The sequence below is a fragment of the Oncorhynchus keta genome, chromosome 2 (genome assembly GCF_023373465.1).
Source record: "Oncorhynchus keta strain PuntledgeMale-10-30-2019 chromosome 2, Oket_V2, whole genome shotgun sequence".
Lineage (NCBI taxonomy): Eukaryota > Metazoa > Chordata > Actinopteri > Salmoniformes > Salmonidae > Oncorhynchus > Oncorhynchus keta.
Window position 1 is genome coordinate 41,736,982 of NC_068422.1, and position 25,712 is coordinate 41,762,693.

Genomic DNA, 25,712 nt, shown 5'->3' on the forward strand with positions numbered 1-25,712 from the left:
TTTGCTATGAGACTCACATGCATCTTGTTTCCAATAAACATCCTTGAGATGTTTCTAACACTTGATTGGAGTCCACCTGTGGTAAATCCAATTGATTGGACATGATTTGGAAGGGCACACACCTGTCTATGTAAGGTCCCATAGTTGACCGCGCATGTGAGCAAAAACCAAGCCATGAGGTTGAAGGAATTGTCCGTAGAGCTCTGAGACAGGATTGTGTCAAGGCACAGATCTGGAGAAGGGTACCAAAACATTTCTGCAGCATTGAAGGTCCCAATAACACAGTGGCCTCCATCACTTTTAAATGGAAGAAGTTTGGAACAACGAAGACTCTACCTAGAGCTGGCCGCCCAGCCAAACTGAGCAATCAGGGTAGAAGGGCCTTCGTCAGGGAGGTGACCAACAACCCGATGGTCACTCTGACAGAGCTCCAGAGTTCCTCTGTGGAGATAGGAGAACCTTCCAGAAGGACAACCATCTCTGCAGCACTCCACTAACATTTATTATGCGAACATTTTAGCATTTGTAGCACAAATCCTATTCCGGTCATGGGACCGATATAAGCATTTTTCGCGCATATTTTAAAAATAATTTTAATTGGTGAGCTTCACAGTCAATTTCAGAAACCTTTTGGATGATTTGGACATATGCTGGACGAAAAATACTAATATCGATAATTGACTTGAATGAGATTTGTGCCACAAATGCTAGAACATAGTATTTGGAAACTAAACCAGCATGTATTGCTGTCATGCCTTGTTCATAGACTGGTGACAGGGTAAAGAAACTTTAATGTGGCACAGAAACCTGTTGGTGGAAGATGCGTTACGTATATTTTATGTAACTATAAATATAGCATTAAAATGTGTGCCAGCTCGTTGAATACCCCCGCGATCTTGCTTTAAAACGGAATCATTTTCTCTACGCCTTATGGCAAAATGTGTAAAGTTTCAGGAAATGCATTTAAAAAATAAATAAAAAAGTATATTTTTCAGGAGGAGGGCCATCAAAATGTTTTGCCTGTGAGATGGGGCCCCCAACAAAAATGTGCTTAGGTGTCACTGAAAATGCATCATAGTCTAATCCACAGTTTCACCTGTTATCTTCTCAGTATTTAATAGCTGTTGTCAACACTAGCCATATGGCCAAGTAACTTTAATGAGCTACACAATCAGTTTCAGACACATTGAAATTATTTGGACATGAAAGATGCCACAACGTTCTTTGCCATACTGTCCTTCCGAGTGATTGAAAATAAAGAAAGAAAGAAAGAAAGAAGAGAGACCAAGTGAGATACAAAATATAAATATATATATAAATAAACATAACATTTATATATTTAAAAAAAATATATATATACTAAATATAAAAGCTAAAATCTTGATAATAATAATAGATCTTAGTAACAACACTCTGAATACTTATGGAAATAAGGTATTTCTGTTTTTATTTTAATACATTTGCAAACATTTCTAAAAACCTGTTTTCCCTTTGTCATTATGGGGTGTTTTGTGTAGATGGATGAGGAAAAAAATTCATTTAATCCATTTTAGAATAACGCTGTTATGTAACACGATGTGGGAAAAGTCAAGGGGTCTGAATACTTTCTAAATGCATCTCTAGCTTAAACTGACAGATTGTTTTATTATGTTAATTCGATTGACGCACAGGATTTGAATGAATGTAGGGTGTTATGATCTAATTGACAATGTTCCAGCTCCAATGATACAGATGATTTAATGCAAGTCTGGCTCAGCTGTCTGATTAATATATTGAACTATGAGTCCCTCTACCTTCCTCTGCTGTTCTTTCTCCTTCAGGATGTTTGTATACTTATAATGAGAGATGTTCTACACACGTAGATGAAAGAAACCCCCTATTCATTTAAATTGTTACTGTGCTGCACAGTTAATGAGAATTCATGCCTCAAGAGATTGCCCTCACCTCCTTTGCCTGTGTCAGAGTGGGCGGGTTTTACACTCTAAATAGTGAGGAGTTATGGAATATTGGATGTAAGTGGAGAGGTGGGGGAGAGTGAAGAAGCAGGAAACCAGCATGAAACTGAATTATCATGAAGGAGAGAGGAGTGAATTAAATGGATTCTCCTTGGGTAGGATTCATGACGCTTTAAGGATTTGAGGATCAGAATTTAAGCAGGCCTAGAGGAAGGGGGCAGTTCACTGTCAGAGATTTAAAAGTCATTTGCAAGGGGCAATGATGGGTCACAGAAAATCCACAGTAAAATAACCTTTCCAAAATGACGTCTATTTTTGTCCAAAGTCTATTTTTTGCACCTATTCAAGTTCTGTCTTTGTTTTACAGCTGAATACTTACTCTAACACTGTACAGGGTAGATGTTTAGCACATGGGACCAGACCAGGCAAACAGATTCACACAACTACTGCAGAAATGGATGTTTTTCCACATTGTAGCAAGCTTTTTTTTCAAGGAAAATCAAAACAGGATCATGTATGTTATTATAAGCCATACGAGAGCTTTGGGATTTGAGTCTGAGCGTAGATATCTCAGGCTTTGAGAGTTTTGGCATAATGGTCCAGGATGGCTTTGAGGAATTCATCAGTATGTGTCAAATCTCTCTGATTGATCAGTTTACGGCTTCATCTGGCAAAACAACACACAGTGGCGGCATCTATAAAAGCGAGCTTGAAGTAGTTATCTAAGAGCCTCTGGCACTGTAAAATCTCTACACTCCACATGAGAGCAAATGAAGAAGAGTGAGAGAGCACATGTGTGTCTAGATGTGTGCGGTGTATCTTCACTCTGGATCTTTCGTTTTGTATTTTTGCCCCAGGTCAAGGGGTGCACGTCTCCCTCCATATAGTCTTTAAATATGCAGTTGTGAGTGTACTGTAGGGTCGTCATTATGCTTCAAATGATTTGCATGACGTGGGTACTCTCCAGGGGATGGAGGGGATCCCTGTGTGTTCGTGCTGTTCAATATTTGATGAGGGTGTAAGGTCTGGGAGCTGTCTCAGCTGGCACAGGGGGTAACATCCCTGACCCCCCCCCCCATAGAGCCTTGGTCCACCGCCCCAGCTGTCAGAGAGAAAGAGCGAGAGAGAGAGAGAGAGAGAGAGAGAGAGAGAGAGAGAGAGAGAGAGAGAGAGAGAGAGAGAGAGAGAGAGAATAACCCCGCACCCACTGATAAACGTATCAATTTTGAAACCTTTAGGGTACAATTAGATTGCCAAACATTTTACTTCTCTTATGTCCTATACGACTCCACAGATAATAGTTTTTATTTGAATAAATGTTATCATTTAGTTGGTAGTTATTTTGAGGAGACTGTAGTAAAATCACACTGCGTCATGACAGGCCCCTTGGGCAGTTGAACAGGGAAATGCATGAGCACGTACAGTATCTCCAATGTCACTGCTGAGGGTAAAAGACAGAAACAAAACAGGGTTTCTGAGTGGGTGGGAGGGATGGAATGAGGAGAAAACAGAGAAACAGGGAGGGGGGAAAGGAAGGAAGGAGGGTGGGAGAGAGTGAAAAAAAGAGAGCACAGAATGTGACTGCGTACTGTCTAGGTTTGAAGATGGATGTCTGGGAGACTGAATTGATTAGTTGTGGACAAGGCCATTAGCTAATGAAGGCTGTCTGGGGAAGACAACAGCACCTCTCCCAGAAATTACCTTCCTTCCCTCACAACTGGATTCATGTGGCAGGTGGAGGGAGGGAGGGAGGGAGGGAGGGAGGGAGGGAGGGAGGGAGGGAGGGAGGGAGGGAGGGAGGGAAGGAAGGAAGGAAGGAGGGAGGGAGGGAGGGAGGGAGGGAGGGAGGGAGGGAGGGAGGGAGGGAGGGAGGGAGGGAGGGAGGGAGGGAGGGAGGGAGGGAGGGAGGGAGGGAAGGAAGGAAGGAAGGAGGGAGGGCACTGCTGACAGCACTACAGCATCCACTATCATTGTCACATACCATACGTAAAGGCTGTGAAATAGATTCATTCAGTCTGGACCAGATGTGGTTCTCTGATGCAAGAACTACAACATGAACTACAGCCCTATTTCACAGACATTTACATAAGGGAATTTAGAGAATGCCTGATGCATTGATTTTGACATCATCCGGAAAGGCACAATGAATCACAAAGCTGCCCTTATGCTCTTGTGCATTAGTGTGAATAATGTCTCTGTTATAAGTCATGACATGAGGGAGGAACCTGTGTGAATACGAATCCGTGCTTCTCCGCCGTGAGAGCTGATGCACTTCAGAAGGGCTCCTGGAGTCTTCTCTTAACATAACCCAGAGGCTGATCTTAAACTTGCTCTGTCCATTAAACAGTTATCTGAACAGTAACTCCAATCAGATTGGTAGGTCATTTGGTTACGTGTTGTCTCTGTGGCAGGTGCACTCAAAGAAAACACTCCTCATGCTGTGAATAAAAGTGAACGGTTTTGTTGTGTCAGTCTAACTAAATATGATTCCCTGTGTATGTATGGAGCATTTAACATATATATATATATATGCCATTTAGCAGACGCTTTTATCCAAAGCGACTTACAGTCATGTGTGCATACATTATACGTATGGGTGGTCCCGGGGATCGAACCCACTACCCTGGCGTTACAAGCGCCATGCTCTACCAACTGAGCTACAGAAGGACCCATACAATGATGCACTTAGCCATATAATTCACTTTAACTGAGTCTGGGATGGACGTATCACTGAGTAAGATCTATCTCTCTAATAACTCTGAAGCCTTACCATAGGTCAGACTCTATGAGGCTAAATAGTCCCTCAGTGGTCAGGAACCCAGCTAACATGACCTTCTGGGCCCTATTCAGACCCTCTAATACATTAGGCTGACTTGTCTGGGCGGTAAATCCCTGTTAAATTGTGTCAGAGCAACCGTCTTTGCGGCCAAGCTGGTCAGAGAGACTTGGGTTTCCTTACATTCTCCGTGCTTCTCTTATGATTGTCCTGTGATAACATGTCTTGTTGGGTCATGATGGATTTTGTTCATGGGGTTAGAAGCAGATAGCCATTTTGAAAGCCAATAAGAGGGCAACTATTTACAGACTTACTTACTTAGTCCTCTTCATCCCGAGTGGGACATGACTCATATACAAGGAAAAGGCCTTGATATTTTGTCCACATTATTAGCATTGAGTGGAGGGATCAAACATGACACTAAAGCTTTGGACAATGGCATTGTCATTTTTGCATGACAGTTTTTCAGTAGATAGCGTAACTGTCACGAATAGTGATAAAAGGGCTGAATGAATTATGTTCCATTGTCTGACCGGTATCTGCATTTCCAGATGGTGATGAATTGGCAGCACAAGGATGTAAGTTGGAGAAACAAAATTGAATCACCAACCTTGGGGGAAGAAACTCTAGTTTTAATGAGCTGTCTTAAACTGCCACCTGCTGTTCAAAACCAAGGCAGCAGAAATGGAACTATCCATGTGTCTCTAAGCTGGACTTCTCTTTTAACGTCCTCTGTTGGTGACTTCTATACACAACCATGGACATGGTAATGAAATTATTCTTGGTATCAATTTGGTGTTAACACTGCCCACATAGAGGTTTGTGATCTACCAGTATTGATCAACTCGCTCACAGAGCCTCTTAATCTGCCCCAGAGTTTCCTGGCACCACTACAGTAATAGGTTCTATCTGGATTTGTAATACTTTACATTACGTGTCGCCGGTGTGGCTTCATTTAGCTACTTCTTATGAAATGAAGGTCTCACACTCTGTTGGCCCAGTAAGTCTTATTGATAGGAAGGAAATATGATGTAATAAAAGGTAATAAGATGATGTCGTATACTAGTGATAGTCCTATCACAGTAGCCTCTGTGTTGTAGTTTATATTGCATTATGACCTTTATTTAGCAATCAAACCATTATTTGTTGTTATTGTTCCTTTTTAAAGTAATCTTTAAAGGTTTACAGGGAGGCTGGACCAGTAAAGGGAATCCGTTTTTGCGTCATTGTTGTGGCTTCTTGTATTTCAGTCTCAGTGTCTCCTAGGAGCTAATAGTCGACTGATGAGCTTTGGAGAGATTTAGGATTTAGAGCGTATTAGAAAGGGAGCGAGAAGGAGGGCTGGAGGGAGATAGAGAGAGCATGGAAGGGAGTGAGAGAGAGAGAGAGAGAGAGAGAGAGAGAGAGAGAGAGAGAGAGAGAGAGAGAGAGAGAGAGAGAGAGAGAGAGAGAGAGAGAGAGAGAGAGAGAGAGAGAGAGAGAGAGAGAGAGAGAGAGAGAGAGAGAGAGAGGCAGAAGGGCGGGGTGGGGGAGGGATTGTGTGAGAGAGAACTAGAAGGAGAAAGACAAGAGAGAATTAAACAGAGGCAGGGAGTGAGTGGTACAGAGAAGAGAGACAGTGTCTACTGTGTGTGAGACAGAGGGAAATAAAGACAGAGAGGGAGAGGGAGAGAGGGAGAGGGAGAGAGAACGCAAGCGCAGTGACTGAAGACAGGGCACGCCTGGCCTGAAGCAGGGCTGCTGCTCTCTCATTACTGAGTCAAACACACACACTCACACACACACACACACACACACACACATACACATACAGTATCGGCAGAGGAAGGAAGCCAGAGAGCCGGGATAAAATCCCAGGGAGACAGTAGTGAGCGCCTGCCGACCTGCAGCCATGGCCGACGTGGGTGAGTAGAAAAACCCTTTCTGAAAACCTCCGTTACAGCGTGTGCATGCCAATGATTGAGTATAGCAGTGGAGGCATTGCCAATATTTGGAGCAGGGGATGTACAGTGCAGTGGGAATCAACAAGGATGTAGCTCAGATTCCAAGACACAATCAGCCTGTCTATTTTAGTTCCCTGTCTTGTGTTTAAAGGTCATAGTAATATGGGCTGACATTACAGGCCCAGGTAAACATTGTGGGACAGAGACAGGGCACAGCGGGATGTCTCTGAAGCAACCCTGGAAGACAGGGAGAGGAGGGGAGAAAGAGAGAGAGAGATGGGAGGGCTGGAGATACCTAAAGGAAGCACCTCGTTTGTGGTATGTCAGTGGTAATAAGGACCATGGGGTGGGCCTATATCTATATCAGTGGAACAGATTAACACTGCTGTACGCAGCATTTCCCTAGACTCTCACACATATGCACACACACACTCATGCACACACACTATGAATGACAAACGGAAACTGTGAAATTGGGATCTGTGTGGTACTTGACTCTGTGTATTTACTAGGTATCGCTGTAATGATACCAGTATTGTCATGTTTTTTCAATGGCAAAAATAAAAACACGAAGCAGACCAAAGTCTTTTGGTCCTTTAAAAACCTGCTGTATGTAAAATATTGTGTGCTCTAGCTTGGAAATTAAATAAATGGGACTCTGGATGATTGTTTCCAACATTAGGGCTGTTTTACGAAATAAGTTTCCTTGCCACGATAATGACGAGTATTGCGATTCTGGTATCGTTCCGGGCCTATATCTAACCCTGATAGCCCCCTACTGTAGGTTCTATTTTCCCACTGCTTACCAGGGATTAGCCAAGATGATTACTCTCTGTCTGTGGCTCTGCTTGGAAAGTATGTGTTGACGACACAGCACAGAGGACAGCTAACTGTCACACCCACACATTGACTAAGCTCTGCTTTACTCTCTCTTACTCTCTGCGCTCAAGTCAAGGGTTCTCTGCTCTTTTTTGTTCATATCGCTTTATTTTCAGATAGGTTCAATGAAGTTGTAAAGTAATTTATATATATAATTTATATATATAATTTATTTATATATATATAAGTAATGTATATACTGTATGATAACTCTTTCATTTGTCTTTATGGAGGGAGACCAATGGAGAGCCTGAACGGGGAGTCCGCCCCCCAAACACTCATGCACTCACACACGCACACAGTGTCCCCTGTCACAACAACATCATCAAGCAGAAAAGTGTGGGATGTGACAAGACAGCGTCACGCACCAAGCAGTCAGATATTTGCAAGCTGGAGGGGACAGAGGCATGTTGCGGAAATAATGTACGCACACACATTCCCCACTTCTCTCCCTTCCATTCCTAGCCTCTGGCATGGGGGATACCGTTGCCAGCCACCCCTTCGCTGTATAATCCATGATGCAACTTCACCTCTTTGCCTGTGTATTCATATATTCATATCACTCTGGTCCTATACTCTATGTGCCAATGTGTTTGGCTGAGATTAATTGCACCAACATTAACAAGTGCAATACATTTGACATGTATGTGCATTGGTAAGCCACTATGAGATTGGAAGATCCTGAAGGTTCATGAGGAGTTACAGTGTTGATGTTTATACAGCATCAGGGTGTACGGTTACCAGCATGTATTATTTGTACAGGAATATTTTGTTGTATATGTGAGCAAGGTAGTTGTTCTGCAGGAGGATATGACTGATACATGATGTGTCTCTCTTCCTGTGTGTGTGTGTGTGTGTGTGTGTGTGTGTGTGTGTGTGTGTGTGTGTGTGTGTGTGTGTGTGTGTGTGTGTGTGTGTGTGTGTGTGTGTGTGTGTGTGTGTGTGTGTGTGTGTGTGTGTGTGTGTGTGTGTGTGTGTGTGTGTGTGTGTGTGTTGTTGCAGACTCCCTGACTGAGGCACTGAATGCCATCAGTGTGAGCACAGAGTTGGTAGAGCAGGAGCTTAAGCCTCATCTGGACACCCTGCTGGCTGTACTACTAGAGAAGAGTGAGTCTACACACACATTTGCAGTAGACACTGACCTCTGATTCATCAATCTCACTCTTGCCTGTTCCCATCAGTCAGCTTTTATGGCATTGCTTTGGCCATGGAAAGCAAGGCCATAGCTTCTAGAAACTATAGTAGCAATGTGGATCTATCGTCTCAGCTTAAAGTATCTCAACGTTATTCATCAGGTTGTTTTGGAATCTGTCCTTCTCCCCTTTTTTGAGTTACTGGGTTGAGGCGCAAAGTTTCTCTTTTTTTTCAGATTTTGGATGCCTGTCGTGGTCTTAGCCCAAATCTCCAGCTTTTAAAAGACTGCTTCAATGTGAGAGTGTTGCAGGAGTGTTCAGAACACCTCTGCTGTTTCTCCTCTGTATCCAACCTGGACTCAGGGGTAGACTTAAGATAGTAAACATAAATCGAGGACACTCCATTTCGTATGATATGTTACGTTTCGTATGGTATGTATTAAATTGTGGACATCCATCATCAATTTCCTATGATGTGTTATAAATTACAATTCGTATGATATGTTACGAATTGCAATTCGTACAATATGTATTGAATAAAAATGGGTACACTAGGTTAAGAATTTACTAAATGTATATGTTATGAATTTCAATTTGTTGTAACTAACGTTAGCTAGGGGTTAGGGTTAACGTTAGATTTAAGTGTAAGGTTAGGATTAGTGGAAGGGTTTGTTAACATGCTAATTAGTTGCAAAGTAGCTCAAAAAAAAGTAGTAAGTAAATGCAAAGTTGATAATTAGCTAAAATGCTAAAGTTGTCCGTGGTGAGATTCGAACACGCAACCTTTGGGTTGATAGACGTTTGCATTATACGCCTACCCATCCACCCCAACCAATCACCCTACTTTCGTTTTGCCTTAAGTAACCTTTGGTCTTATGTAACCATACCAAACGTAACATATCATACTAACTTGAGTGTCCCGTATGTACTTTTACTATGTCATGTCTAGTCTATGAGACCAGGCTAAAACATCACAGTGGGGGGAGAAAGAATGAACAGAAGGAAGTGTGATAGGGACAGTTCAGGTTATTCTCCAGCTCTCTCTCTGCTCCAGCAAATATCCAGTTTATCTGAAGTTGCACTGTGCACTGGCAGCTAAATTTGGTTCCCCTCAAAAACGGGCAAGGGGACGTTACCATAGCAGCGCAGCGTAGCCTGACAACCTGACCGGCCTCCTTGGCTGTTGTGTCATTCTTTGAAAGGGGAAATGGTAATATCAGGTCTTCCTCTGTGTCTATTGCACGTTGCTGCTTTAATGACAATGAATCTGCCTCCCAAGCTCAACAGAGGAGGATTCTATTTTAGTTTCTCTCTCTGGTCTCCTGACATTACAGAGGGGTTAGAGTCACTGTTAATCAGAAACAGGAGTAGGAAGAGGATGGCCGAAGACAACCTCTGCACCCAGTGATCCTGATCAATCTCAACACAGAGAAGATTGACAGGAAATGGAATTATATCTACTGCTGTGACACTTACAGTACATTAGCAAGAGTTTTGTGTCAGAACTAATTTCTGGTTGACAATTAGCAAGTTGTCTATAGGTCAATAAAGATATTTATGTTACTATGGAGCCAATAGTAATTTTCCATCCTCAGCTATATTCCATTCTATTCTATATCCTAACCCAGGGGTAGTTGCCATATAAGTATGTGTTATCTGTCCCCAGAGAAGGGTGCCGCAGTGGAGATTGCCTCCAGTGGTATTGTTCCCATCCTGGCCCAGTCCCTCGGGAAGAAGAGTCTCCTCACCAAACAGGTGGCACTGGTGGTGGCAGAAATGGCCAGGGAAGGTGAGATTAGATGCCACCCTACTACTGTAGACAAAGGGACAGGGGGTATGGGGCATGAATACCAATCTGCAACCTGGACTCAGGGGTAAACGTAACATAGTAAACGAGAATCAAGAAAACTCTAATTAGTATGATACTGTATGTTAGGTTTGGTATGGTATGCATTAATTTGTCGATGTCCATCATCCATTTTGTATGATATGTTACGAATTACAATTCATATGATATGATATAAATTGTAATTTGTACAATAGTTACGGATTTGCAATACGTATGATATGTTACAAATTCCAATTTGTTGTGGCTAGGTGGCTAACGCTAACGTTAGAGGTTAGGGTTAAGGTTAGAGTTGGGAGTTAGATTAAAGGGTTAAGGTTAGGCTTAGCTAACATGCTAAGTAGCTAAAATGCTGAAGTTGTCCGCGATGAGATTAGAAGACGCAACCTTTGGGTTGGTAGACGTTTGCGTTGTACACCCACCCCGACCAACAACGCTACTTTGCCTTAAGTAACCTTCTGTTTTATGTAACCATACCAAACGTAACATATCATACTAATTTTAGTGTCACCGATTTTCATTTACTATGTTACGTCTAGTCTGAGACCAGCCTGCAATCTGAGTTTAATGCAGAGAACCAAGGCCTTAATCACTACTACTCTGACTCATACTGTGTCAGAAAGACTCACTGATTAAAACAAAATAAGTTGATTTTGCTATGGATGTTGACACATTTGATGTTGACACATTCTAACTTTATGTAGATGCTACTGGATCGATGCATAATATCTGTTACTGATGTGCCCTGTCCTTCTTTCACTGTACATTGTTATTTATTCTATGCATTATTCTGTGCTATGCTTAAAGCACCTCTGCCACTCAGTTATTTGCATTCAGTACTAACCACCCCCTAAACCAAAAATGAGGGGGTGGTTTTGGTTATCACTCACTGACAGTGCCAAGAGTACTTTTCATTTACATCTGCCAAGATCCAGTCCAATGCCATAGGCTCACTGTGGGTAGAATCAGAGGTTGATGAAATTCTGTCCCTGTGTTAAAGCGGCCGTGAGGGACACGTGCATTGAGGCAGGGCTAGTGAAGGTTCTGGTGCCCCTGCTGAACAGTGCAGATGAGGAACTGCTGCTCCACACTGGAAGAGCCATCGGACGCATCTGCTTCGACAACAGTGAGTGAGACTGACTCTAGCAGGCCGGGGCCTGGCTTTTACCTGCAGTGACAGGATGAATTGTACCCTATTAATTCAATTAATTCTGTAATCTTAGCACGCAATGCTTGTCCTGGTGGATTTCGTGTGTGTGGATGTGTGTACCTCCACCTTTCTATGTCTATTTATCTCAGTCTCAATCATTTAGACTTTCCCTCCTTCTTTCCCTTTCCCTCTATTCTCTCTCCTCCTCCCTCTCTCAGCGGCCCAGCAGGATCAGCTGGTGCAGAGTGGGGTGATCCCCAGGCTGGTGGCCATCATGAGGGAGTATCCAGAGAATGACCCACTGGTCAACGTGTGTCTGCTGGCCCTCTGTAACCTGGCCGACATGGGTGAGGACCACCAGAGGAACTTTAGAGGGTCACAGAGACGAGGAATGACTCATTTGTTTTGGAGACTTTACACTGTATACTGACTTGTACCAGTTGATATTGTGTTCCTCACATCTTATCTTTGAATGATAATTGTTTCATAACTGAAAGACATGGTTAGATAAAGGTTTAGACAAAACCGTTTGGCCTCTGATCCCTGCAGACACGGCGCGGGAGGCGCTGGTAGAGGTGGGCGTGGCAGAGGTGCTGACAGCCCAGCTGAAACGGGCTCCTGACGCAGAGAGAAGACACATCATACTGGAGGTTCTGGGATCCCTGGGAGAGAGTGGTGAGTCTGGACAAGGGCCTGAAATGTAATTTATACAGAGACACGCGAGATGAAATAGGCTGTATGGGGTTTCTGTGGTCCTTCTGTGGCTCAGTTGGTAGAGCATGGCGCTTGTAACGCCAGGGTAGTGGGTTCGATTCCCGGGACCACCCATACGTAGAATGTATGCACACATGACTGTAAGTCGCTTTGGATAAAAGCGTCAGCTAAATGGCATATATTATTATTATATTATATTATATTATATTATTATATTATTATTATTATTATTATTATTATATTATTATATTATGCTTTTCACATGAAGGGTTTAATGAATGAATGTGTGCTCAGACTAACACACCCCTCCTGTGCTGCTGTTGTCAGACGTGCTAAAGCTGCAGTTTGTGGAGTCGGGGGTGCCTAAGGCTCTGTCTGAGATGATTCGAGGTCTACAGGGTGGCTCTGACCCCCATGATCTCTGCAGCATCAAGATCGGCTCCAACCTCATCGTGTCTCTCCTGCTGGGAGGTAAAGAACTCAACCTGACCTGGAGGCACCAGAAACCCTTTACTATCCTCCCCTTCAACCTAACCCTCTGTGTCCATGCCTCACTCACACACACACACACCATTTCACTGTCTATCAGCTCACATCTCTCACGACTCAGAATATGACTCAGATGCAGACACAGGAGGTGGATGGTTCGGTTCTCAAAATATTTTTCATGACAAAAGGGCAGGCAGAGGTTCGTAGTCCAAAGCAGAGTCTAAAAGGGACATAGCGGCAGGCAGGCTCAGGGTCAGGGCAGGCAGAAAGGTCAGAACCGGGAAGACTAATAAGCAAGAACAAGAGAGAAGGTAACACACGGAAAACATGCTGGGACATTTGAAGAGACAAGATGAGACAAGACGAACTGAAAACAGGAGACAAAGGGCTGTGAGACAAAGGTTTAATCCTAGACCCATGGAAAGTGGGATGTATACAGAGGGTACGGAGCAATAGAAGACAAACAGCAGAGGGAAAAGTTTTCCAGACTCCACCCGTAGGGGCAATCACTGGAGGACAGCCATACCCTCTGTCTGGGCCGATAGCGGTGAGATGGGGTCCGGTGGCGATCCTCCTGTCGCTGATACCTAGAGGTAGTCTTAAGAAGAGTGGACCAGGCTCTCTTCCAGGTACACGACAGCTGACCTATTCCTTTTTCTCAGGGAAGAGCACGGGCTGGTAACCCAAGGAATGCTCGAAGGGCGAGAGTCTAGTGGCCGAGCAGGGAAGGGAGTTGCTGGTGTACTCCAGGTGGTGGGGTTGACAGAGACGAGGCAGCGAAGAGTAGTCTACAGGTCCTGATTGGCTCGCTCCGATTGGCCGTTGGACTGAGGATAAAACCCGGAGGACAAGCTGGCCGATGACCCAATGAGGGCGCAGAATGCCTTCCAGAACCTGGACGAGAACTTAGGACTCCGTTCGGAGACAATGTCGACCCGGAAGTCTATGGATCCGGGAAGACATGCTGCACCATAAACTGGGCTGTCTCCTTGGCTGAGGGTAACTTGGGAAGTGTAATGAAATGTGCAGTTTTGGAAAACCTATCTACCACAGTGGGGTTGACATCTGACGGAGGGAGACCGGTGACAAAATCCAGGGATATATGGGACCAGGGGCAATGAGGAACAGGGAGTGGTTGAAGGAGGCCAGACAGAGCGATGGCCCGAGCGGCATAGGCAAGGTGCAATAGATGGTATAAAATACTGTACTGTACATGTGATATGAGTAATGTAAGATATGTAAACATTATTTAAGTGGCATTATTTAAAGTGACATTGTTTAAAGTGACTAGTGATCAATTTATTAAAGTGGCCAGTGATTGGGTCGCAATGTAGGCAGCAGCCTCTCTGAGTTAGTGATTGCTGTTTAGCAGTATGACGGCCTTGAGATAGAAGCTGTTTTTGTCTGTGATGTGTACTCATAAGAACTTAAAACTTTCCACCTTCTCCACTGCTGTCTCGTCGATGTGGATAGGGGGATGCTCCCTCTGCTGTTTGCTGATGTCCACAATCATCTCCTTAGTTTTGTTGTCGTTGAGTGAGAGGTTGATTTCCTGACCACACTCCGAGTGCCCTAACCTCCTCCCTGTAGGCTGTCTCGTCGTTGTTGGTAATCAAGCCCACTACTGTTGTGTCGTCTGCAAACTTGATGATTAAGTTGGAGGCGTGCATGGCCACACAGTCATGGGTGAACAGGGAGTACAGGAAAGGGCTGAGAACGCACCCTTGTGGGGCCCCAGTGTTGTAGGGTCAGCAAAGTGGAGATGTTGTTTCCTACCTTCACCACCTGGGGGCGGCCCGTCAGAAAGTCCAGGACCCAATTGCACAGGGCGGGGTTGAGACCCAGGGCCTCTAGCTTGATGATGAGCTTGGAGGGTATTATGGTGTTGAATGCTGAGCTGTAGTCAATGAACAGCATTCTTACACATGTATATTATTTTTGTCCAGGTGGGATAGGGCAGTGTGCAGTGTGATGGCGATTGCGTCGTCTGTGGACCTGTTGGGGCGGTATGCAAACTAAAGTGCGTCTAGGTTGGCCGGTAAGGTGTAGGTGATATGAGCCTTGACTAGCCTCTCAAAGCACTTCATGATGACAGAAGTGAGTGCCTCAGGGTGATAGTCATTTAGTTCTATTATCTTTGCCTTCTTGGGTACAGGAACAATGGTAGGCATCTTGAAGCATGTGGGGACAACAGACTGGGATAGGGTGATTGAATATGCCCGTAAACACACCAGTCAGCTGGTCTGCGCATGCTCTGAGGACGCAGCTAGGGATGCTGACTGGGCCAACAGCCTTTTGAGGGTTAACACAGCGAGCCATGACGGTGGCACTGTATTACCCTCAAAGCGGGCAAAGAAGGTGTTTAGTTTGTCCGGAAGCATGATGTCAGTGTCCGTGACGTGGCTGGTTTTCTTTCTGCAGTCTGAGATTTCCTGTAGACCCTGCTGCGACTCCACCTTGTCCGTGTACCAGCATTTTGCTTGTTTGATTGCCTTGCGGAGGGAATAACTACACTGTTGATAGTCAGCCATATTCCCAGACCTCTTTCCATGGTTCGTGCTTTCAGTTTTGCGCGAATGCAGCCATTCATCCACGGTTTCTGGTTAGGGTAGGTTTTAATAGTCACAGTGGGTACAACATCTCCAATGTACTTCTTTATAAACTCACTCACCGAATCAGCGTATAGGTCGATGTTGCACTTCACTCCGAAATGGCCTGCATCAATCTCGGTTAGCATGGCCTTTATCTCCACTTTAGTAAAAAATAATCCTCCTGTGTGGCTGGCCATCCTTCCCCCGTAGGTACATTTGCCATTTGACTTGCACGTTCATCGTCTGCACATCTGTCACTCCAGTGTTAAATTGTGCTAAATTGTAATTATTTCGCCACCATGGCCTATTTATTGCCTTTACCTCCCTTAACTTACTTCATTTGCACACACTGTACATAGACTTTTTTTCTATTGTGTTATTGACTGTATGTTTGTTTATTCCATGTGTAACTCTGTGTTGTTGATTTTGTCGCACTGCTTTGCTTTATCTTGGCCAGGTCGCAGTTGTAAATGAGAACTTGTTCACAACTAGCCTACCTGGTTAAATAAAGGTGAAATAAATACAATTTAAATTATAAATGAAATATTGATCACAAAAAATGTATAGTTGGTGGTTGACTAGTCTGATGTGCTGCCTTTCCCTGTGTGCTGTGTTTTGGTGCATTAGATGAGTCCATGCAGAAGTGTTTCGGCGAGGGCACAGGGGTGGTGTACCAGGACGTGCTCTCCTGGCTGCAGTCCTCCAACACTCAGCTGCAGCTGTCTGGAGCCCTGGCCATCGCCAATTTTGCCAGGAACGGTAAGATGGCAAAATGCCTTCAGATTGACTTCTCTGCATTGTCTGATTTGGTTTTGACATGAGAATGGATTCTCCCCCGTCTCTGATGTTCTAAGCCCCTGTCTATCTTCATATTTGATTACCTTATCACCTCTTTCTCTCTCTGTATCTTTTCTCTGTCTCTTCTCATCAATTACTGTCTCTTCTCTACCCTCTCTCTATCGACCTTCCTCTCTCAACCTTCTCAGACAGTAACTGTGTGAAGATGTTGGAGTTGGGGGTGGTTCCTCATATCCTGACCCTGCTAGAGCAGCATGTGGACGAAGGCGATGTGTCCGTCCAGCATGCCGGACTGAGCGCTCTCAGAAACCTGGCCATCCCAGGTGCATATTAGGATGGATAACCACATACACACATGCATGTGCGCGCGCACACACACACACACACACACACACACACACACACACACACACACACACACACACACACACACACACACACACACACACACACTGACCCCACTGACCCCACCACTGAATTACAAACTGACACCATGAAATTAATCAATTTCAAACAGGTATTCTCTTGTAAGCTCTTCTCAGGACTGTCAGCTCTGACCTTTGATCCCTCTTCTCCCTGGTGTTTCAGCCACTAATAAGGTGAGGATGCTGAAGGACGGGGTGACAGAGAGAATCAGGACCTTGCTGCGCTCTGACATGCCCCCAGTGCAGTTCAAACTGCTGGGCACCCTGCGCATGATGGTGGATGGACAAGGTGACTGGAAAAGGTGTATGGTGGAGGAGGGGTGTGTGCTCAGTGTAGATGTGTGGGTTATACTGTATCTGATTAAGCTAAAATCATAAAGGCATGATGGAATTAGCCGGTATAGAGGTAATTATACGGTAGCAGCCAAACATATTGGGACCCTTGCACTTTCTTTTAAAAAATCCCTATTTCTTTTAAAATATGTAGAAATTTGAGGAAAAATATATTTTTTTTTCAACATTGCACAACCAATTTATTTTCGGGAAACTTAAAGGTGCTACACAAATGATTTGCAAAAATCTTTGCTTTATAATTTCAGAAAATGTTGATAATATATCTGGCACTAACAGTGGAATGATAATGTTTCAGAGTATTATTTACCTGCCAGTGTTGTGATTGGCTGTGATATTTGCCTCTTGATTTTTCCCGCCCGAGTGGCATCTGTTGATAAACTGGGAAAACTGTTCTTTCTGGCTGTTTTATCTAGTGGAACTCACACTCATTTCCTGGCTGTAAAATTATTCAGTTTATGTGAGAAAACAATAGTGTAGGGAGTCATTGTACCGTCTATTTTCAATATTTTCAAAAATTTAGTTTTTACAGCTATTTGAAGCTGATGGACATTTCTGTCTTGGTCCATCAGCTTCAAACAGAGGTTTTGGTCCATCAGCTTCAAACAGAGGTTTTGGTCCATCAGCTTCAAACAGAGGTTTTGGTCCATCAGCTTCAAACAGAGGTTTTGGTCCATCAGCTTCAAACAGAGGTTTTGGTCCATCAGCTTCAAACAGAGGTTTTGGTCCAACAGCTTCAAACAGAGGTTTTGGTCCATCAGCTTCAAACAGAGGTTTTGGTCCATCAGCTTCAAACAGAGGTTTTGGTCCATCAGCTTCAAACAGAGGTTTTGGTCCATCAGCTTCAAACAGAGGTTTTGGTCCATCAGCTTCAAACAGAGGTTTTGGTCCATCAGCTTCAAACAGAGGTTTTGGTCCATCAACTTCAAACAGAGGTTTTGGTCCATCAGCTTCAAACAGAGGTTTTGGTCCATCAGCTTCAAACAGAGGTTTTGGTCCATCAGCTTCAAACAGAGGTTTTGGTCCATCAGCTTCAAACAGAGGTTTTGGTCCATCAGCTTCAAACAGAGGTTTTGGTCCACCAGCTTCAAACAGAGGTTTTGGTCCATCAGCTTCAAACAGAGGTTTTGGTCCATCAGCTTCAAACAGAGGTTTTGGTCCATCAGCTTCAAACAGAGGTTTTGGTCCATCAGCTTCAAACAGAGGTTTTGGTCCATCAGCTTCAAACAGAGGTTTTGGTCCACCAGCTTCAAACAGAGCTTTTGGTCCACCAGCTTCAAACAGCTGTAAAAACACTCTTTTTTGTTAGTGAAAATATATTTCACAGTGATTTAGATGGTACAATGATATATGTTATGGACATTTTCTGAAAATACGATGCTAAAATTCAACAAAAAAAACTTATATGTAGCACCGTTACTTTTACCATTTTAATTACGAAAATAGAAACAAATGGCATTGACAAAATGTTTGGCACCCGGATCAAGTACTTGGTTGCACAGCCTTTGGCCAAGATAACTGCAGACAAACACTTCTTGTAGCCATCAAAGAGCTGCACCTTTCTACTGGCAATTTGCCCTACTCTTCAACTACTCCAATTCTTTAAAGTTTGAGGTGTGCCTTCCACCAACTGTTTTCAGATCTCTCCATAGATTTTCGATGGGATTCAAATCTGGATTCATCGTTGGCCACTCCAGAACTGTGCAACGTTTCTTCTTGAACCATATCTGGGTGTTTTTGTTTTCACGTGTGTTTTGGGATTCTTCTCCTGCTGGAAGACCCACAACCCTCAAGAGACACCGTTTTTGGACACTGGGTTGAACGCTGCACTCCAAGACACCTTTGTAATCTGCTGATTTCATGATGTCTTGCACACATTCAAGGCCCCTATAGTGCCAGAGGCAGCAAAGCAACCACACAGCATTATCAAACCTCAAGGACAGACCTTTTTCAATTTCAAAGTATTTTTTGAACAAGTAGGGAATTGTAAGAAAAGTGCAAGCGTGCAAATACACGTGGCTGCAACGGTATGTGGTGGGAGTCATTTTAGTTGTGATAAATGTGCGAAACAGGGCTGTTGTTCCCACAACCAACCACCTGTAATTGATAGTTAATTCAGCTCCATTAGATGTTGTAATGTTATACTATGTCCAACGGCACTGTTGGAACCACAGCCTATTTACACTGTCTGTGGGAGTTCTCAGCACCAAACAATAGAGTAAATGCCAAGCCGCCACAGGCACTGCTATGACCTGTCACGGTAAATTGCAGGGTACTGTGGCTCCCCTTGATTACTGGAGTCTACTGAGGTAATACACTAGTCTAAAGGGAGTCACCACTCTTGAGTCTGCTTTCTCACTCCTGCTCTCTTTACTCACTAGCCCACCTCAATCTTGACTCTCTGTTTCTTTGCCCGTCTCTGTGGTTCCCTTTACACCTTCTGCAATCCCCTTTCCCTTGACACTTTCTAATGTCCTCACCCTCTCTGATCCTTTCTGTTATTTATTTTCCTGCCTTCTCTTTTTTGTCTCTCTCCTCTATATCCCTCTCGTTCAATCATCCCTTTCTACACAACATATTTCTCTCATCTCTACTCTCTCACACCCGCTCTCTATCTCTGACTCTCTCTTCCTCCGCTCCTTCCTTTCGACCTCTGTCAGAGGAGGCAGCTACGGTGCTGGGCAAAGATGAGGTTCTCTTGGCGAGGGTCATGGAGTGGTGTGAGGCAAGGGACCATGCAGGGGTCAGGGGAGAGGCAAACCGCCTCCTGGCTGCCCTTATTAGACACAGTCGTGCTCCGGTGAGACACACACACATGCGCGTGCACACACACACATACCCACACACACACGCACGCACACACACCATACATACAGTACGTAATCCCCATCTCTTCTAGAGGCTGATTCTCTCCCTCCTGACTTTGACAGGAAGTCATCAACGCTGTAACCAAAGCAGATGGGGTGCGTCACCTCATCTCTATGGCAACCAGTGAACACGTCATCATGCAGAATGAAGCCCTGGTTGCCCTGGCGATTGCATCTGCCATTGACATTGGTGAGGGATTTTTCTATCCTTTGAGAGCATTCAGAGGGAAAGACCAATACATCTAAACCTACCATTTGGACTAGCATAATATAACTAGATACAGGTACTGACAGTAACCAAAACTAATACACTGAGTATACAAAACATGAAGACATAGACTGACCAGGTGAATCCAGGTGAAAACTATGATCCCTTATTGAGGTCACTTGTAAAAATCCACTTCAATCAGTGTAGATGAAGGGGAGGAGACAGGTTAAAGAAGGATTTTTAAGCCTTGAGACAATTGAGACATGGATTGTGTATATGTGCCATTCAAAGGGTGAGTGAGCAAGACAGAAGATTTAAGTGCCTTTGAACAGGGTATGGTAGTAAGTGCCAGGTGCACCGGTTTGTGTCAAGAACTGCACCGCTGCAGGGTTTTTCACGCTCAACAGTTTCCTGTGTGTATCAAGAATGGTCCACCACCCAAAATACACTCAGCCAACTTGACACAACCTTGTCGAGTCCATGCCCCGATGAATTGAGGCTGTTCTGAGGGCAAAAGGGGGGTGTTCTGAGGGCAATATTAGGAAGGTGTTCCTAAAGTTTGGTATACTAAGTGTATATTTGTAATAATGTCAGTATATATTATATCAGTATGTAATAATATACTGCTAATGTAATAATATCGGCTCATATTTTACAATGGCGAATTACTGTAAGCTTATTCTAGTTTATAATAATTCCCCCTCTTTGTGTGTGTGTGTGTGTGTGTGTGTGTCCTGCTGTTCTCCAGACTCCATGCAGGAATCCTTCCAGGAGGCAGAGCTCTTGCCTACACTGCAGAAGATGCTGGAAGACCCAGTGGGGGCAGTGGAGGTCAAGTTCAGCGCCCTAGGCCTCATCTGTAGCCTGGCCAACTCCAGTAGGTACCACACACACACACACACACACACACACACACACACACACACACACACACACACACACACACACACACACACACACACACACACACACACACACACACACACACACACACACACACACACACACACACACACACACACACATATATATATATATACGCATGTCCTCTCTCTACTTCTTTCTCACTCTCTCAGGCATGATGAAGGAAGAAATGGAATCTCTAAACCTGAAGGAGACGCTAACCAAGCTCTCTGGTCACTCCAGCACCAAGCTAGCCACACAGGCCGACACAGTGCTGGCCATGCTCTCTGAAACGAACTAGACTGTCCTGACCGGACCACTGCCCTGGCCAATGTGATCATAGACTCTCCGCACCACGTGCCACCACAATCACCCCTACTACCGTGACCACACCATCCTACCCATCAACCGCACTTCACCAGAGAACAACCCATCCCTCGCTCTGAAAGGGGAAAAGAGGTGGAGGGTTTGAAAAGACATATTGACAGTCTTCCAAAGCTGGGTTTTCATTCACCTGGCCTATGAAGAACACAGTTGGACAGAGATATACAAGGACTGACCAACCCAAACTGACAGAGAGGTAACAAGGTGATTGCCGATGTTTCGAAGCACAAGCTGAATGAGCCAACCCATGTAAAACGCACACGAATCACAACACCCCCGGTTCACTCATCATGACCATCTGTAGAAAGAGTGTTTACTGTATGTGTGAAATAGCTATTCTAATCAGTACACCAATGAGTTGAATGTACACTATGTAGATTTCCTGTAGGGATCAGTGTATATTGTCAAAGGAAATGTTTGCGTATGTATGCGCCATAGAGTTAACGATGGCTACTATTCATAGCATCTAATGTGTTAACCCTCAACGGAAAACATAAAACTAACATCTGACACTGTTTATCAATGTGATGTTCTATATATGCTCTGTATTGACCAATGTATATGGATGTAAATGTTCCAAGAATATGACCATGCCTGTCTCTTCTCTGTGGATCTCGTATAGTGAGATTCTCTTGGCAATATCTACAGTGTACAGGACAAGAAAAGCATTCAAAGTCAATATCTCAATCATGATCTTTTACCAAAGTACATTCTAATTGTTAAAACTGTGCGCGAGGAAGTAAGAAATCTAATCTGATTAACAATTGTGTGAGGCGTTTGGAGTTTATTCCAAAGTATTCTTTGATTGTCATCCAGGTACCAGGAAGATAACAGTAACTGTAGACCTAAGAGGTTTTTATCCCATGTTGTCAGAGGGAAGATCTCCAGACATTTATCCCACCCAAAAAAATTCCCACTGACACATCTAGCTCAGTCCTAGTTATCTAAGAGCCCAGGTGGGTGGGCACTGGGCAGGGTAATCATTACAGAGCTGTGAGAGTGTCAGGCAGCTTTCCCACTGGGTGCCAGCTCCAACATTCTGATGAAAAGAGATCAATATGTTGTGTGAATGCTGGGGCAGCAAAGGGCTCATGATGAAGGGAGCTTTAATGTTGCACTCAGAGCCCCGCTGATTCATCCAACTCCTTTTAAGACCAATTTGTTAAGGTGTCTAGAGCCCAACGGAGACTGGCTGGCTATTTCAAAAGCATTTACATAGTGAATATCAACTGAAAACAGCCCTCCGTCCCTCTGTCTGCCCTTAATAGTACCTAATAGGCTACTCAATGGGAGCTGAGTTGTTGTTATTGAATTTATCTTTGAAATATAACTATTTTGATGTTTTAAAAAGGGTGGCTTACAGAAACAACTGGAAATAAAATTAAAATATGAATGGCCATGGCCTGTGACTCTTTTTTTATATATCTATATATTTTTTTATATGAATGACTGTGGGTGTGTTTCAGTTCTCTAAAAGACTTCCTGTCCTTGTCTCCTTTCCTTCGTCTGCACTGATCTGAAAACATAGGACAGGTGAAAAAAACTGGAGGAGGGCTGTTGGTCTTTTTTCCCCCTACAATTCAATACTGGGTCTGCTGTCTACTTGTCATTTTCCGAACATGATGGCTGCTCTTCTCACTCTGCTAACGTACTCGAAACACTGATTAACACATTGTTTCACACAGACTCCCTTAAGCTCTTTCCCTGTGAGGAGAATGAGTTGTGGTAAAGCCTCCGTGGTTACAGGAGAGGTCATGTTTTAGTTGGGTTTTAAAGGCCCGTACTGTGCTTTACACCATACATACTGTGTAAAAAGCCCTTGTATGTCCCGCCTGTAGAAGGACAGGGAAACAACAATGTAGCACATTAGAAAGGAAGACAGCCACTCTAACCACTAGGTGGCAACATAGTTTTAGGGTACAGTAGATGCTTCTCCAGGGCTCCTTATTGAAATGAGTCTCAGTATGTGCACACTTACAGTACTCTCTCTCTCTGTGTGTGTGTGTGTGTGTGTGTGTGTGTGTGTGTGTGTGTGTGTGTGTGTGTGTGTGTGTGTGTGTGTGTGTGTTTTTTCGAGTGTGATCTATGTGTGTGAGTACATGCTTGTACGTGTATCATTGGGTAGCCACAGATTTTCACAGATTGCACAGTGGCCAACATATGGGTGATCTCCGCAGGATAGTGGGATACTGGGCCACTGGCCCAGACAGTATTATTGTGTGTGTGTGTGTGTGTGTGTGTGTGTGTGTGTGTGTGTGTGTGTGTGTGTGTGTGTGTGTGTGTGTGTGTGTGTGTGTGTGTGTGTGTGTGTGCATGCGTGTGCGTGCGTGCGTGCGCACGTGTGTGTGTGTGTGTGTGTGTGTGTAAGTGCGTGTGTCTCACACCAGGCAGAGCACAGCTGAGTCCTGAGTGTGTCATTAACACTGCTGCCAACCTGCCCCAAGTTCTGCACCCTGAGCTAATCAGATAACCACCTCTATAACCAACATGGTTGTATACCAGGTTGCACATCTCGCAACATTGGAATTAGAACCTGGAGCGTGACCGTCATGTCAGTGGCTTCCATTTCTGTTGCAGTATGTACCAAGTCATCTGTGTGGGATAAACATTCAGGACCACATACCACTAGAACTAGACATCTGTAAGAGCCATCCATGTTAGATCTGTGTATCACAGTATACCAAGTTATCTATGCAAGCGTACAAGTCGTGTGACATTTGAATGTCATCCGTATGTCACAGACCCTTACATCTTCTTTGTACTCTAGCAGAGCATTCCCCAGAGACTGTGAGCACTAGACAGGCAGGAAGCACACATGAAAAACTACTACAGTTTACTATAGAATACTACAGAACTCTGTAGTAAACCGTAGTATACTGTAGAATACAACACTACACACTGTAGTATGGTGTGTAGTACTTTACTATAGAATGTTGTAGAATACTGTTGATTATTATAGTGAATACTACATTAATATTCACACAGAAACACTGTACTAAATACTAAAGTAATGTCTGCAATAAAAACACAGTTCTATAAAACACTACACTTTTTAAACTATTATACTATTAGTATTTAATTTGCATATACCCTGCCAATTCTCCTCCCGAAATCCCAGTTTGCGAAACCTACATGCCATGTATAGACCAGATACAGCATTCCCCACAGCTTCTAAAAAAAGAGCAGAAGCTTTGAACTACAGTGGGGAGAACAAGTATATTATACACTGCCGATTTTGCAGGTTTCCCTACTTACAAAGCATGTAGAGGTCTGTAATTTTTATCATAGGTACACTTCAACTGTGAGAGACGGAATCTAAAACAAAAATCCAGAAAATCACATTGTATGATTTTTAAGTAATTAATTTGCATTTTATTGCATGACATAAGTATTTGATCACCTACCAGTAAGAATTCCGGCTCTCACATACCTGTTAGTTTTTCTTTAAGAAGCCCTCCTGTTCTCCACTCATTACCTGTATTAACTGCACCTGTTTGAACTCGTTACCTGTATAAAAGACACCTGTCCACACACTCAAGTGAAAACATATTTTTAGACATTTTTACAAATGTATTGAAAATTAAATACAGAAATATCTCATTTACATACTGTAAGTATTCACACCCCTAAGTCAATACATGTTAGAATCACCTTTTGGCAGTAATTACAGCTGTGAGTCTTTCAGGCTGTAACACAATGTGGAAAAAGTCAAGCTATGTGAATACTTTCTGAAGGCACTGTATAACAGACAGACAGTATACAGATGTGGGATCTTAATTTGATTACTCTGCTGTCGCTGAGAATGTTCCCTCCGCCACGGGATTTACATAAATTCACTAAAAACCTGCACTAACACATGGTTATATTAACAGTACTGCACTTTCATATAGCCTAATTTTGGCCAGCTAATTGCCTAACCACGATCAAGCAACATTACATCTGCGGAAAACAGTGAATGGACTAAATGTTCAAATCCTGTTGCTGCAGGATTATTTTTGCTGCGATAATACTTGTCAAATTACGATCCTACACCTGTACATGGCGGACAAAGATGATAACCCAGCATTTTTATATACCACAGGAGGTGAGGGATCACATACAAGCATCTTTTGTTTGACCTTCTGTAGATTTCTGCTTGCTAAGCCCCCTATAATAGCCACCATCCGGCCTCTCAGCATTCCTGTGGGAAGCAGGTCTTGCAGATCTTAATGCATAGATAGGAATCCCTTAGTTCCACTCTCCTCTGACATGACTGGGAGGGCAATAACTAGTTTCCAAGGTGACACAGGTCTCAAGTGAT

At 43.7% G+C, this 25,712-nt stretch overlaps 1 protein-coding gene across 2 annotated transcripts; it reads left to right on the forward strand.

Moving 5' to 3' along the window:
- Positions 1–6,347: 6,347 nt before the first annotated feature.
- LOC118400419 (rap1 GTPase-GDP dissociation stimulator 1-like) lies at positions 6,348–22,809 on the forward strand. Of its 2 annotated transcripts, XM_035797275.2 has the most exons (14): positions 6,350–6,635; positions 8,556–8,660; positions 10,353–10,475; positions 11,533–11,658; positions 11,901–12,029; positions 12,232–12,357; positions 12,724–12,867; positions 16,104–16,235; positions 16,463–16,597; positions 16,863–16,988; positions 19,711–19,850; positions 19,981–20,107; positions 20,874–21,002; positions 21,202–22,809. In XM_035797275.2, the coding sequence occupies exons 1-14, from the start codon at positions 6,623–6,625 to the stop codon at positions 21,327–21,329; spliced, it is 1,683 nt and encodes a 560-aa protein (XP_035653168.2). In that variant the 5' UTR covers positions 6,350–6,622; the 3' UTR covers positions 21,330–22,809. The 2 variants fall into 2 exon arrangements, with proteins under 2 accessions (XP_035653177.2, XP_035653168.2); XM_035797284.2 differs by lacking the exon at positions 10,353–10,475 and having other exon boundaries at positions 6,348–6,635.
- The last annotated feature ends 2,903 nt before the right edge of the window (positions 22,810–25,712 follow it).